Genomic DNA, 14,279 nt, shown 5'->3' with positions numbered 1-14,279 from the left:
TTATGATAGTTTAAAGAATCTAAGTGAAATTAATTATTTTTATATTAAACCAAGTCAATATACTTATAATTAAATAAAACTGTTAAAATTTCTATCCAAATTAACAAAGAGGAATTCTAATTATTGGTTTCTAATGGCTGTGGCCTAGTTTATCAAAAACAAATATAACAAGGGTATTTCGGTAATTTATGGAGATTTCTTTTAAATATTGGGATGAAAACTTTAACAATTGCATATGGGAACAACATAATTTTTAACAGAGAAGATAAAATATATTTAATCCATAATTTTTAACTTTATTATGTCAAATTAGAGTATAGTTGGTAAGCACCTAAGAATGCATATAAAACCGTACGCAGATATAGACTTTGATGATTCCATGCACCAAAATTAAAAGAATTCAAACACGGCATCTTACATTTTGGACTCGTGGGAAAATGAATATTAGAGGAAACAATGATGTGAATTTATGGATGTCCTGAATGCGAGATGAATCAGAGAGTAATCTACTACTCTATTCTTCTTTCATGCAGAGAGTAAGTTTGAATGGTCATAATAAGAATAGCATTGGCATGAAGCATACATATTTACAAGGGGACAATGAAAGCTGATTTGCGAGTTTTCGCTTGATTTGAATAGTAGCTGGAATTAACAATGTACATGGAGGAATTAGGGCACAAGGGAATTTTGTTTGCCATTAGGGATCGGGATCGCCCATCACTGCATCTTCGCACGAGTCATATTCGTCTTCACTGAGCTCTTCATCACTAGATTGGTCTTCTGGAGGAGCACCAACATCTTCATCCTTCGCGTATCTTTCACAGTACTCTGAATAAAGATGACCGAAGAATGTAAACATAAAAATATCAAAATGAAATTGCGGTCCAATTGAACAGTTAAATTTGAAATTAAAAGAGGAATGCTTAATAAATCTAGTTGAATATAAGTCCTACGCCAAGTTTGCACGAAAATCTTTATGACTGGGCAGGCAGGGTAAAACTAGCCCTATATGTGTTTTCTCCAAATTCCTAGACAAAGCAAAACTAGGGAAAGAGGGGCTTACCATGAAACAATGAAACTAAGTCAGCAAGGATCATATAATGAAAAATTAGTTTGGACCCCAATGTGCTCATCTGAATTATGAAGCACTTCGAGATTTATCATAATAATCATAATAATCATACTTCTGGATCCATTAAGCAGCCAATTTTTGTATGCAGACTTCCTCTAAGCATCCTTTTTGGGAATGAAATTGCTCATTAAGGAGTCTTTGCATACAAAGTAAGACATCAACAGTCAATATTAGAAGTTCCTTAAAGTCAACGAACAATATTGGATAATGTTTAGCATCGCAAATATTTAAGAACTAGTTTTTTTATCACTACACAAGTAGTTTTTCCTAGCCATTTTATATACAAGAAAAGCCACGACATCACTATATTCATCTAACATAATTAGAACCAGATTCTATTTCGCACAACCAATATCCTGAACTCCAAGGAGGATCCTTTACCCCTCTTCCTTTTTTTTTTCTTCAGTATATGGTATTACATCTTCATTTTCTGGTCCACAGGACCATCTATATAACATGACAATGGATCATAAGGAAAAGAAAATGGAAAATTTTCAACAATTATTGTAGTATAGTACCAGGATGATTAATCATAAAGAGGCATTAGGTATGATACAGCATTTGGACTTTGGAGCAAGCATTTTCTGTTATTGATAGCCTAAGAAGGTTATGAGATTTCAGGCTTAGATATACTACAAAAAAATTGCCACTAACACAATCAGCTGAAGATTCTCTGACTGAGTGCAAACTCTTTTTCAATTTCTTAAATGCTAATCAAATGCACCACTGCTGTACAAGTCATGCACTGTTTCTCACATATGCCGATCAATATGGTTGAAGATGGTCTTACGACAGTTCATGGTTTTTAGCTCTAGGAGTGTGATGACTATTCATAATAAAGGGATTCTATAGAAGCTCCCTTCCTTTCTTCCAAAATTTTGGCTGATGGACATTGAGTCACATAATTCAACACATTTTATTGTTTTAATACCTTCCTACACCTTTATTATGAAAAGCCTCACTAGCAAAGGAATGCATGGAACAATAATTAACTTTTGATAATTCGATAGCATGGTATAAATGTCAGAACTGTATAAAAAGGTTTCTAAAGTATTTTGGTTAAGTAGGAGATAAGGTGAAGAGATAGGCAGATCCCTGTAGTAAGTAACACTGTTAATATTTTACATGCTGAAGAGCTCCAAATCAAGTTACCTTTCACTTTTTGTTCATACGAGGGACGGTCACGCATCATCAGCGCAGCAGCTTCCCCGTTTAATGGATCCGAAGGATTAGGATACAAAAGAAGTTGTGGAAGGAAAACTTCAAAAACATTGACAAGATCTGTTGACAATGACACAAAATTGTTATCATAAAAGTTATTAGTGATTACTGATATGCTACCAGACTATCTACTATAAGACAAATTTTCTTGTTCATGCCAGAGAGGGGCTCGTTGACAATTATGAGATAGAGATAAGTTGTATTACCAAACATTGGGCTCCAGGTCTGGTTGATGACATCCAAACAGACTGAACCAGACCTAAATTCCAAAGGAGAAAATATTAAAAATCTTGGGCCTGTTAGATCATCTTAACAAACGAGAGGATTTAAAGACTCACACTTCATCAACATTTGGATGATAAATCTTGTTGGTGAAGCCAATTGATGGAGATTTGTAAGGATAAGCATCAGGCAGTTCTACTCTAATCCTCCACACACCACCTTGATAAAGGCCTGCATAACTCATGATAGGATTACTCAAAAGTTTATTGATCTTTTTGGCACAAGCCATTGAAAATTATCACAATTAAAATGCTCCAGGTATCGATTAGGAAGAAGAAAAAAAAAACTAAAAGATCAAAAGGAGAAAAAAACAAAAGGTTGAGCAGAAGTGAAATTTGGATAAAATTTTAAGCTATTATTAGTGAAGGGAAACAGGAGAGCTATGACTAACTGTAAATCACACAAAAGACCAACGAAATTTAAGATATTTTCCAAAGTTAATAGAGATTAGAAGGAAAACGCAAGGAAAATACTCAAATTAACCAAAAAAAGAAGCTAAGATAAGCAACACTAATCAACCCATTTCTCGAAAAATCCCCATGAAAACATTACTTCCGTTGGGCCCGTGGAAATCCACATAAAACTCTTGCATCCCATCATTCACCATCTCCACCTTGTAGTCGCTCATCATCCTAAAAACTCCAACAACAACAAAATAATAAATAAAACAGGGGGAAAAGTATAAAACATAAAACAAAAAGGACCCAGATGAAAGATTTGAGCTTTGAGAGATTCACAGTTTCATGAGGTCCATTTCACGGCGTTTGCTCGGAGAAGACATCTTCGATTTCCACTTCTTCGAATCCGAGATGGGTCTTTAGAGATAGGGAGAAAGAGATTGAGCTCTAAAGTTCCTTTCTTCCTCCTTGAGGCAGACACAAGCAATGAGAAAGGAAGGGAGAAAGGAAGGGGGAAAGGAAAAGATAATAGAAAAAGAAACGCTTAAAATCCTCTCTCTCTCTCTCTCTATAAACAAATATGTCAATTACTCTCTCTCTTGCGGTACACTTTAACAAGATTCCACGCACTTTCTACGTCACCTTTTCCAGGTTCACACCCCTACCGATCACCTCAATTTATATGTCCCAATTCTGCCCCTATCCTTTCTCAATATCAACTCTTCCCAAATATTTTGCAGAAATATCCCTCAATTAAGCTAAAATATGGACGATTTAATGGTCTTAATAAGAATTCCCTTCTCCATAATGCCTCATCAAGTTGGTAATGTTCACATCACCTAACAATTAGTGCACTATCAAATGGGCCCCTGGAATGAGACGATCATCTAATAATTTCCCTTGTATACTATATAGTGGTCTTATGTCATCTCATGGCGGCCATAATGATTATTTTGATTGGAGGAGTTGATCGTATAAAAAGGAAAAAATAATGTACTCTTGCTTAAGACGACTTGTAAATTGTTAATCCGCGTTTCCCTTTGCATGACCGCACCGAGGAGAATCTAATCTAATAATAATAGTAGTAATATGAATTAATTAAACTTCGATCCTAAACTATAACTCATTTTTATATAGACTCATTTATTTTTTTTTAATTTTCTTTTAATATTTTGACCGTTAAGATGATCTTCTTACCTTAACTTTTCCTCTAAAATAAAAGTTAAATAATTTTACATATTTAAGGAAGGGATAGATGAAATTATCTTGTATTAAATTCTTCAGCAGATCTTCAAACTCTCCATGAGGAATAAAAGGATGTCCTAGAAATGACCAAATAGAGAAGGCCCCACATCTCTGAACTGTGATAGCAAGTCAGTCCAGCAAATTATTGGCTCTCTCGCAGGACACTACTATCCATTTAGCATAAGCCACCAACACATAGCAATAAGTTTCCATCACAATTTACACAACAAGAATAGCTACTGTTGATGAAGAAACTAAAGTGGGAGCACCACTTTCTTTCACATCAATTTCCAGCTCTAAGAGAAATATAGATTCTGCAAAGAAATTTATTCCTCAAACACTCAGATAGAAATTTTGTCCGCCGTGGAAAAAGATTTGAGATTCTGCTTCAGGAGGCTAAGATAAAATTCTAAGGCTAGTTTACAAATGTAGAAGATCTTATTTCATCTTCAATTTCGTGAAGAGACTATGTCAGATTTACTCCGCGATCATACTTAAGTTATCAACTTAGGCAGTTTAAGTTACAAACAGTGAAGAGAGAAGAGATTTACACTTACCTGGATATGGGATAAGGTTACGATTAGGATTTTGAAGAGTAGACTAGCATGATATTTACTTAATAGATCATATTACTCAGATTTACAAAAGGCTGAAAGAGGCTACCAAATCATCCTAACTTGGGGCCTACCAAGTCAACATTATCTTATGCATCTTGCATTGCATCTCCTGTAATTTTCTATATAATATACTGTCACAAATAGGAACCAAACCCCAGCTACCCTCTTCTTTACTTCTGAGGTACCGACACAACGGTACGATCAATGTCCAGTTTGAGGTTGAGGGTGCCGAAACCACCACGAACTCTTAATCACAGTCTAATCATAATAAAATCGAATCGCATACGAGTGTGCCAGATTTAAATTTCAGCAGAACCGATTTAAATGTCCATTTCTCTTAATAAAAGAATATCGAATCACAATACCTGTTGCACTGGGCACAATGTTTCTTTTTTCCTTTTTTTTTTCGTATTGGAGGATAGCTCATCCTCACACATATGTGGACATATCAAGTGTGTTGAGAGTCTGACAGCCCCGTGAGTTACTCCTATCTGAAAAATAAAAGATAAATATGAAATTGTTTAATATAAAATAATTGCCGTCAGTTTTATAGGTACCTCCATCTATATGTTTTTTCCATACCACTCTTTTCAATAGGATGTAAGATATGTCAAGGAAATTGAGAATCTTTGGCAGAATACCACTGTTAAAATGATGATGACAGTATGCTGGCAAAGCCAGTAAAGGTCTGTTTCATGGAAGCACAAGCTCTGTAACAAGATGTAGACTACATTGCTTCGCATCCAACTGTCAGCTAGTTCCTCCTTGGCTGTTCCACCCGAACAATTAGCAAGTTCTTGCTCTATTCAGCAAAATGCCAACCAATACCAGCAAAACTGTTGGTGGCCTCAAATTCCTCATCGCCCCGTGCAAAGAGATCGGAGTTTCTAAAGTTTTGATCATCATGGCCATACTTGGATATCGAGACCAATCATCTCAGGCTAAATTTGTCACTGTAAACCAAACAAAATTTCCAAGTTCAATCACCATCAGTGATTGCAATTCATTGCTAGTCATCTAAATCCACACACTGTGTATTATGAACACAAACAGTAGACTTGGAATCACAAAATCTAACTGCACCATGACCAAAAGGGTAGCATAAGAAGCCAAACTCTGTCTCCTCATCATCACTGTCAATGTTGCTCGGAGTCACCCGATTCTGGTAACTCCGTCTTCCAAGCAGAAACACATTGAAATAATAGCTAACTAGTTTCTTTCTGCTCTTAGAAGGAAAGCAACGATAGAGCTGATCCCAGTAATTCTTCTCTAAAGATGGTGGATTAAGGCGAACAATGGCCTTGAACTTCCGTTCCTCTTCTTCTGTCCATGAGAGTGCAACTTCCTCACCCATGCGATCAAATCCCCAAGCATAAAAAGCTGAACCCAGTTCACGTTTTAATCGAAACCTCTTCTCTGCCACATGAAATCTCACACAATCTACAGAACCTGGACGTGTACACATACACTCATCTTCCCTACCCTTTCCAATAGTGTCATAACTAACTGAAGCTCTATTTTCTTGATTTTCTGGAGGCCATATTCGTGTGCCTAACCATTTCAAAGAGTCAGGATCACTACAACTTACAGAAGATTTACCACTCCAATCTGGCACCTTTACTTGAAAAGAAGGTCCAATACGAACCTTCTGTTGCTGATCTACAGGTAACCAGCCAACCAAATCATCAATGTCAGTGCTTCCCCTTCCCGTAACAGTTGAAGATTTGTCGCCCATTTCATCATCAGCTGCTGATTTTTCTGAACAAAAACCGGAATTAGATTGCTTGGTCAAAGATTGCAGTCTCTGGCTGTATCTTGTTTTCCCCTTGGTCTGTTGACTTGCACTGCTAGGACCTACATTATTAAAATGATGTATATTCTGCCCATTCTGCAAGAATGACGGGAATAATTATATAACTTTGTAGCCTCAACCACTAAGACTTATGGGGAAATGTTGGATATTATCGTGTAGAACTCCTAACCCAAAATGATAAAACATAGGTAGAAGATTGACAAATGTACAAAAATAAAAAAGCTCATACAGAGGATTTACAAAATAAAAAATGCATATCACTGTTAAAAGCTGTTACAAGAGGCTGAAAGGCTTAGTAGTCTCCACTCCAATCGGCGGCTCTTTGCCTTTATAAACTTTTGTCCCCTCCTGGGATTATAATTGCTGTTCCGGGGGATTTGAACAAACATCCGGAGGATTGGTCTATCTCTCTTTATCGACCCAGGTGGGTCTCGCCTCTAAATAACAGATCAAGAAAGACTGAAGATGATTTTGATAGGAACAACGAGGAAACCTATCACAACTATTTGTTGATGAAGGGGATAACCCAAGAAGAGCCAAATGGAAATAAATTGATTCATGTTAATTAACATGAAACAGAATGTAGGACTTGATGATCACAGGGGCACCATTTAAGAGAGGTATTAGTTCCCATAATTTTTTTTTTCAGAAGAAATCCAATAAGTAGAAGATCTAGATTTTTCACCAAATGAATGCTGGCAAAACGGAAGGAACCAAAGGGAAATAACTAAGAAAAAGACCCATCTTAAAGCATGGCCTTAGGTACTGATGAATGTGAAATCAAGCTTTAAGAAAAGGCATCTGTTACAGCCTGTTGTATTTGTATGCAAGTACTAGGCTACAAGCACCTTGAGTTGTTACCGACTACCCACTTTAAGCAGCGAAACATAATCTACTCAAAGGTGCAATAACACGGTAATACAATTCCATAGAGTTGATCAGGCATACAATCAGTCAAGAAGTATGGTCACCCGCCGTCTCATGACATATAAACTTTACCCATATAACCAAAAAACAATAAATAATCCAATCTGATTAAGAAAAGAAAGGATAGTTTGCAGCATTCAATTTGAGATTTGAGGCACTTAGAATAGAAGCTCCCAGAGTGAAAGAAAGACTATTGAAGGAAAAAAAAAAAAGTTTGACCATGAGATAACCAAGATACTTGCACAGTCTTCAAATGATACATTGACAATTACATTGGAAAAGAATACCAAACCAAGAACTTCATAATGCTTCGAAAATATTTAGATCATCAAAAAGAATGAAAAGCTTTAGTTCTGCCAAAACAGTTAGGAAGCTACAGTCCAGTTTCAGCAGTTTCACTGTTGGCAATTTCAGTAGTTCTGGCACTTTAGCTAGTTTAAGTGGTTCAATCCAGCTTCAACTATTTTTGTCCTGTTTCAACTGATTTCCATCAAATCTATTAGTTTGTCCCAGCTTTATCTGAAACTCGATATCCAAAAGTCACCAGAAAAGCTAAAAGATATAATTCTAATTAGAATTAAATCCATCCTTATAATCAATTTCTAGGAAAGATCCTAATCTAATAGCAAATATAACATCTAATTGGATTTCATGTGGACAACCCTTAACCTAAAATACTCAAACTAAACTTGGCTAACTCAATTACTAATCAAACTGAAAAGAAAAGATTGACATTCATACACAGATCAATTGCCTTGTAGTCAGAAAATCTCGATCCATTAGAGGTCATCTCCCTGTGGTACTAGTTCATGCAACGCAATGATGAAAATACAACAACTCATAAGGAAAGAACAATTGCAGGCAAAAGTGTTAGAAATCAACTACCTGCTCAAGAGAGCCAAGAGGGCTCGTGTTAGGAATTTGTTTGACAAACATTGCCTGCCTCGCCATAAGCGCCAGGGCAATGTTTTCAGCAACTACATGCGATTTACTCTTCGCTCCATCTGACAGAAAAAGCTTCCCGACAATAGAAGGATCGCCAACATTCTTCGCTAAATTCCTCACCCAATTCAGCATTCCTACCAGAGACTCTCTCTTCCTTTTGAGATGAGACCCTCCATTCGCAAACGCCTTGTCCAAGGACGCGGCATGCCCATTACTAATGCTACCATTGTCAAGCTGCAGCCTTCGCTTGTTTTCTCTAACCGGCGTCAAGAACTGATCCTTCTTCGAACTCGGAGATGTTACTTTACAATCCTTCTTCTTCTGACCACTATCATTCTTCCGACAAACCCGATCTCCGCCTGCCTTCTTGTCCAGAACTTGCTGAAACCATCGATCCAACGTGGCGAGGTACTTAGCGTAAACCAACTTTATCGAAGACCCGAGTTCCGAGCCGAAGCCGATCGCCTCCGACACCGCCACCCACCGCCGGTTCTCAGAAACCGAATCGTACCCGCCCTTCTCCCGCACCACCCAATAGAGCTTGAACAAATCCACGGGTTGCCCGTCACCGAGCAAGGGTGGGAGCGGCCGGATCTCTCCCGTCTGATAGATCTCCTTCAAGAAGACGGACAAGACTTGATCAAAGAGAGGACCCAGCTTCTCCCCTGTGAGCTCAGCTGTGGGTATCTCGACATCGGAGCAGAAGCCGGCGCTCTGGAGCTTGCTGAGGATGTCGACGACGTCGAGATTCGGGAAGCCCCTGGGAAGAGACCATCCGGCCATGGAGGAGAAGAGGTAGGGTTGCAGGAGGAGGAGGAAGAGGAGGTCAAGGCGGCGACGTAGCCCATCTGAAGCAGGCCATGGCTTTCCGATTTTTTGGAGTTTTAAGAAGAAAATAAAAGGGTTGTTGAGGTGGGCATTTTTTCTTTCAGGCCCTTGGAAAGAGAGAAGGGTTTCTCTGAGCACTAAGCTAGCTAGCTAGGGCAAAAATTTTGGTGATGAGGATTGAGGAAGTAGGGTTGTGTTTATATTTGATTGTGTTGAATTATCCTTTTCTTTTCTTCAAAACAAAAAATTGTTTATGTTTTAGGGTTTTGATGTTCATTAGACAAGCACGAAACCCTAGGTTTTGGAAGGGGATGGGGGAGGCTAATGGGATATAGTTGTACCAAGTGGCTAGTTAGGGAAATTTCTACATCTTCTTCCAATGGATTGGTTTAGAGCTCAATTGGTAGTGGAGAGAGGGTTTGGTGCAAGTCATCCTCGTTTGGATTCGTTCGAATACTCGTCTAGTTTGTGTCGAGTTACTGGTATGATTGCTCGCTCTAAATTTTTTAGAGTCTCTAATATTTGATTTCGAACACGATTATAATCATTGGATACATGTAATTGATACATTATAACACATCTAACAATATGCTTTTACATATCCAAAGGAATTGATCCGAACTAAACCTTCGATAATTAATTAAAGAATTCATGCTACTACCAGAATGTCTCATTTTTAAATTTCTTATTCAGTGTGTTTGACTATTAAATTGACTTAGTTTAGTATAATAAGTTCATCAATAAAATTATTGAATGTTGTAATATATATGCAGTTGTTAGAGGAGAATTGGCCTAGGGCCCTAGCCCACTCTTCTCTACTTTCCATCCCTTCTTTACCTCCTCATCCTCTTTACTTTCCTTACATTTCAAGTCTCTTTTTTCTTTGCTTCCCCTTCTTATGTTTCTTTCTTTCTTCTCTTCTTGTTCAGCCCAAACAAAACTAGGTCACCCCTAATCTAATCCTATAAACAAGTCAGACAAAGATCGAGCTCAAGCTTGCAACCTCAAGTTCGGCCAAAATAGAACCCTAGCCCGACTTTAGTGACAGCCAAAGTTTAGCTCAATATCCATTAGATTTTAAGCCCAAATCAGGCTCAAGCCGACCCGATGAGCACTCCCGCCACTTGTGTCACTAGTTGTAACTTTTATCCAAAAAAAAAAAAAAAAAGTGGTTGCAACTTGCAAACCTACAATTTGTTGGTTAGAATATTTTTTAACACAAATAATTAATTTTCTTTGTCCATCTTCATCAAGCTATGCCCATTGGCACTCACAATATAATTACTAATAGGAAACAATGTGCTAATTCCGGTCTTTCTACACATTCTATTTGTAAGTGGGCCCACGAAAGACATCTCTCTTCAGACGACTTTATAAGCCCCTCATGAATCGTGATCATCATTAATTGAGCAATTTGCTAAAATATTCCGTGACAATACTTATGAAAAGATCTCCTCCTACTAAAATATATCCCCATTAATTACGTCACAAAAATTAAAATACATTTAGAAAAGATAAGAAAAACAAAGTGAAAATAGAGAAGAAGACTGGAGACAAAAATTAAAGATTCAAATTAAAACCTATCCAAGCCCATATTTTAACCTGGCTCGAACCCGGCATAGGTTGTATCTAGACTAATTCAGTCGGATAGACTGTCGAATTTAACTATTTTATTTTTTATTATTTTTTTATTATATGTCTCTCCTAAGTATTCTTAACTAAAAAATTACTATTCCTCTTGCTAATTATCCTCAGGTCGAGTTTGTATAATTATTAATAGAACAGGGGCTTATTTGCAAATTACCCTTTTCGGTCCCGCGCTCCCAACCATCTTTCGATTTTAGTCCGCCGCGACAGCATACCGCCGCTGGCTCGCTGACGTGGGAAAATAAACGTCTCTGGTCGGGAAAATTATGTACGCTGTTGCACCACACAGCTAATCTGCGTACGACCGCAACGGCTACTATCCCCGCCTACTCGGTGCTCAAAAGCTCGGTGAGTCGCGGGAATGGCAGGTATGAACTGTACAAGTTCATTTTTATGTCTTTTTTCTCTCTCTTTTTTAAAAATATATATATATATAGAAAGCATATTAAAAATACAATTACTTTAATCTTTATAGAAGTCATTAGGAACGAAGTAAAGTAATAACTAGTCTGTATAAAATTGTACTAATCTGCAGATTTCAACTTAGATTCTGTGTGTTGGCTTAGCTGATATGTGAAAAGCTATGACAATCAGCATTTATCATGGAAACTGCAAAGAAATTACAGCAGACTCATTTAGCACTTCCAACAACAAGCAATGAGAATAAGCACAATGCTTTGTATTCAGTGAAGGCCAAAGAGACCTTTGGCAAATGAGTGTGAACCTTTCCTCCTCCCCTTGTTTGTACTTCTGCTGCTTCTCAAAGGAGTGAGATAGAAGCGCAGAAGTCCGTTATCCAAGTTTGCAGGCGAGGAGTAATGAACGGTCCGGCTTCTACCGAACATGCATTCTCTCTTCTTTGCCAAATCGGGCCTGAGATTCTGCGTATGCCCATTAGCAGCATTTATTCTTCGTTGTGCACACGGGTTCTCTCTAGCAGGAGCGAGGCCATTCTTTTTAACCTGCATTTGCCCGTCGGCTTTCATGGTCCCTATCTTTTTGCTCTTCCGAGTGCCCTTCCAAGATTCGGACAGAGACCTCTCCAAAACGTTCTCACCTTTCTTTATGAAATCACCGAGTGGACTAGTTATACTCCGGTCCCATACCTTGCTCCATCCGCGCGATTTTCTCCTACCAAAATCTGAAACAGCCACTTCTGGGTGGGGTTCGTCATGAGTCCCGTCTCTGAAAAGACTCCCCAAACTACTGCCTTCTGATGATAAGGATCTCTCATCTGCTGAAGTCCCACCGTTAGCATTGCCATTACAGACCTTTTCAAGAGTTCCACTCATGGGCTCCTCACGCATGCTTCCTCTTGTCCTTCTAAGGTCATCCTGCTGTGCTTCAAGACAGGCACAGGAGCACGATAGTGCCCTGCTCACCATTGAACCATCCCATGAATGCCTTGGAAGTTCCCATGAACTTCTGCTTGACTCACAGCACGCCATCCAGTCACAATAATACATCCTGAGACTAGGCTTTCTCTCCAACTGTTTATTTTCAACTTCATCATGCAAGACCTTATCCATCGATTGGTTGCTTTTATGATCATCTCCTGTCCTATATCTCAATCCTCTTCTTGATAGCACTGAACTCCACCGAAATGAAATGCCTCTTCCTTTCAGCTTCCTTTCACCATGAGAATCAGATCCAACAATGCCAGCAGCATCATTATGACTCAAGGAATCTTTTGCCTTCCTATCAGAATTCACCTCGAGATGAAGAATTTTAGCACATTCAACACCACCCGAAGACCAAACATTTGTAACATTTCTCTTGTTATCATCCATCTGGAACAATGAAAGCAGAGTTTTCCTTGCACTAATCTGACAAGGCTTCTTTTCTCCATCAGGAGTGGTCTCTACTATCTCACTCTGCGAGCTGCTTGCCGTGTTCGAGCTTGTATCAGAAGAACCAACACTTGATAACTTTTCAACCAAACAATAAGAACAGAAACCAGTAAAGAACTGAGATGGGTGCTTACTACACCTGGCAAAGCTGCCATTCTTTGGGTCAACTGGGTCCATTTTTAACTTGAAAGTGAAAGAAAACAACAAGCTTTCTTTGAGGGGATTCTAGCAGAAGGGGGCTTTTGAACCCAAAATATCCGAAAGCAACAAGCTTTCAGCATCTAATAACACCGAGATCAAGCTTTTCTCCTCCAAAAGGCATCAACAGCCACAAACTATGGGAAAAGTAAACCCTAGGATGATGTAATTGACGACATTACGAGAAATCTGAAACAGTGGAACTAAAGAAAAGCAAGAGGCCAAAAAATCATGAAAAATCCAAAGAAAAAGGAGGCTAAATTTCTCAAATTTCCTGGGCGAATTCGAGAAAGAGAGAGGGATGCAAGGGATCCAGAAAGGAAGCAGAGCTCAAGTACCGATTTTGGCCAAGAATGACAGAGCAACAAGCGAACCCAAATCGCCGAATTCGATGGAATCTCTCACGAATTCGGTGCCGAGAAGCCCAAAATCGCAGCTTTACCTCGCCCCTCTTCGAAACCCTAGAACAAAGACCCGCATCGATGCAATGATCTCCTCTTAGGACGAAAACATAAAATCCCACAATAATATCGCAAACTGTTGATGTTTGATCACGAAAAATGGCACTACTAGCTTGTTGACCACGATACCCTCGTAACGGTTCAATTGGGAAGTAACTCCGACCGTCCGATCGATCAAGTCTTCTCAGTTTAGCCGAAGGGTAATCTTGGCAAAGGCAAGTGGCTATGGAGCCGAACTGTACCTTGGATACTGTCCGGAGGAGGAGGTAGATAATTAAATGACACGTGTCACGACGCACGGAATCTATTAGGGAGCCGTTATAAGCTGCCTCACTGTAGCAGTAAATTCTAGCCTGACTAAAATGACGAAAATAGCCTCGTAGTTAAAGCTAGTTGACGTATCGTGATTGAGGGACCGAAACGTAGTAAAATTTATCTTTCTAGGTGTAAACCCGACAAGAAAAAATATGGAATCAAGTGACCAGAATGCCCTTCCTTTTCTTATATTATTATAAGTCCCAACCATGTGCCGATGCACGTGCAAGTCAGCCGTATTAATAGCCCGCAAGTCCACACGGAAGATTTTATTTTAAAAGTGATTAAAAAGAACTCTTAGAAGTCCTACACTATAATTACTAACAAACACGACGTAACTTGGAAACCCATGCCTTAAAATTAGTGCCATGGCATGTGTTAGTGCGAGTGTCTTGTGGGT

General features: G+C 38.6%; 3 protein-coding genes across 3 annotated transcripts; all 3 read right to left on the bottom strand.

Annotated features, from left to right (window-relative positions):
- Positions 1 to 537: 537 nt before the first annotated feature.
- On the bottom strand, positions 538 to 3,606 carry LOC140760953 (ubiquitin-conjugating enzyme E2-23 kDa-like). Its single transcript, XM_073098069.1, has 6 exons — positions 3,373 to 3,606; positions 3,188 to 3,267; positions 2,692 to 2,806; positions 2,560 to 2,612; positions 2,285 to 2,413; positions 538 to 828 (listed from the first exon to the last, which is right to left on the bottom strand). The coding sequence occupies exons 1-6, from the start codon at positions 3,414 to 3,416 to the stop codon at positions 698 to 700; spliced, it is 552 nt and encodes a 183-aa protein (XP_072954170.1). The 5' UTR covers positions 3,417 to 3,606; the 3' UTR covers positions 538 to 697.
- Positions 3,607 to 5,503: 1,897 nt separating this feature from the next.
- On the bottom strand, positions 5,504 to 9,695 carry LOC140760950 (AT-rich interactive domain-containing protein 2-like). The gene is made up of 2 exons (XM_073098066.1): positions 8,521 to 9,695; positions 5,504 to 6,783 (listed from the first exon to the last, which is right to left on the bottom strand). The coding sequence occupies exons 1-2, from the start codon at positions 9,361 to 9,363 to the stop codon at positions 5,905 to 5,907; spliced, it is 1,722 nt and encodes a 573-aa protein (XP_072954167.1). The 5' UTR covers positions 9,364 to 9,695; the 3' UTR covers positions 5,504 to 5,904.
- A 1,932-nt stretch (positions 9,696 to 11,627) lies between these two features.
- LOC140761251 (uncharacterized) lies at positions 11,628 to 13,643 on the bottom strand. Its single transcript, XM_073098513.1, has 2 exons — positions 13,442 to 13,643; positions 11,628 to 13,240 (listed from the first exon to the last, which is right to left on the bottom strand). Exon 2 carries the CDS (start codon positions 13,080 to 13,082, stop codon positions 11,739 to 11,741), a length of 1,344 nt encoding a protein of 447 aa, XP_072954614.1. The 5' UTR covers positions 13,083 to 13,240; positions 13,442 to 13,643; the 3' UTR covers positions 11,628 to 11,738.
- Between the last annotated feature and the right edge of the window lie 636 nt (positions 13,644 to 14,279).

The sequence above is a fragment of the Typha angustifolia genome, chromosome 6 (assembly GCF_048772165.1).
Source record: "Typha angustifolia cultivar Huaian chromosome 6, ASM4877216v1, whole genome shotgun sequence".
Classification (NCBI taxonomy): Eukaryota; Viridiplantae; Streptophyta; class Magnoliopsida; order Poales; family Typhaceae; genus Typha; species Typha angustifolia.
The sequence above is the reverse complement of the archived record's forward strand: the minus strand, read 5'-3'. Positions and strand labels throughout refer to the sequence as shown.

What these genes read in the sequence shown, in the direction of transcription:
- LOC140760953 (XM_073098069.1), bottom strand. Translation starts at nt 3,416, where the DNA reads ATGTCTTCTCCGAGCAAACGCCGTGAAATGGACCTCATGAAACT. An exon ending in TTTCCACGGGCCCAACGGAA is followed by an intron (nt 2,807 to 3,187) that starts GTAATGTTTTCA and finishes TGAGTTATGCAG; the next exon opens with GCCTTTATCAAGGTGGTGTG. An exon ending in CATCCAAATGTTGATGAAGT is followed by an intron (nt 2,613 to 2,691) that starts GTGAGTCTTTAA and finishes TTTGGAATTTAG; the next exon opens with GTCTGGTTCAGTCTGTTTGG.
- LOC140760950 (XM_073098066.1), bottom strand. Translation starts at nt 9,363, where the DNA reads ATGGCCGGATGGTCTCTTCCCAGGGGCTTCCCGAATCTCGACGTCGTC. An exon ending in CTCTTGGCTCTCTTGAGCAG is followed by an intron (nt 6,784 to 8,520) that starts GTAGTTGATTTC and finishes TCATTCTTGCAG; the next exon opens with AATGGGCAGAATATACATCA.
- LOC140761251 (XM_073098513.1), bottom strand. Translation starts at nt 13,082, where the DNA reads ATGGACCCAGTTGACCCAAAGAATGGCAGCTTTGCCAGGTGTAGTAAG.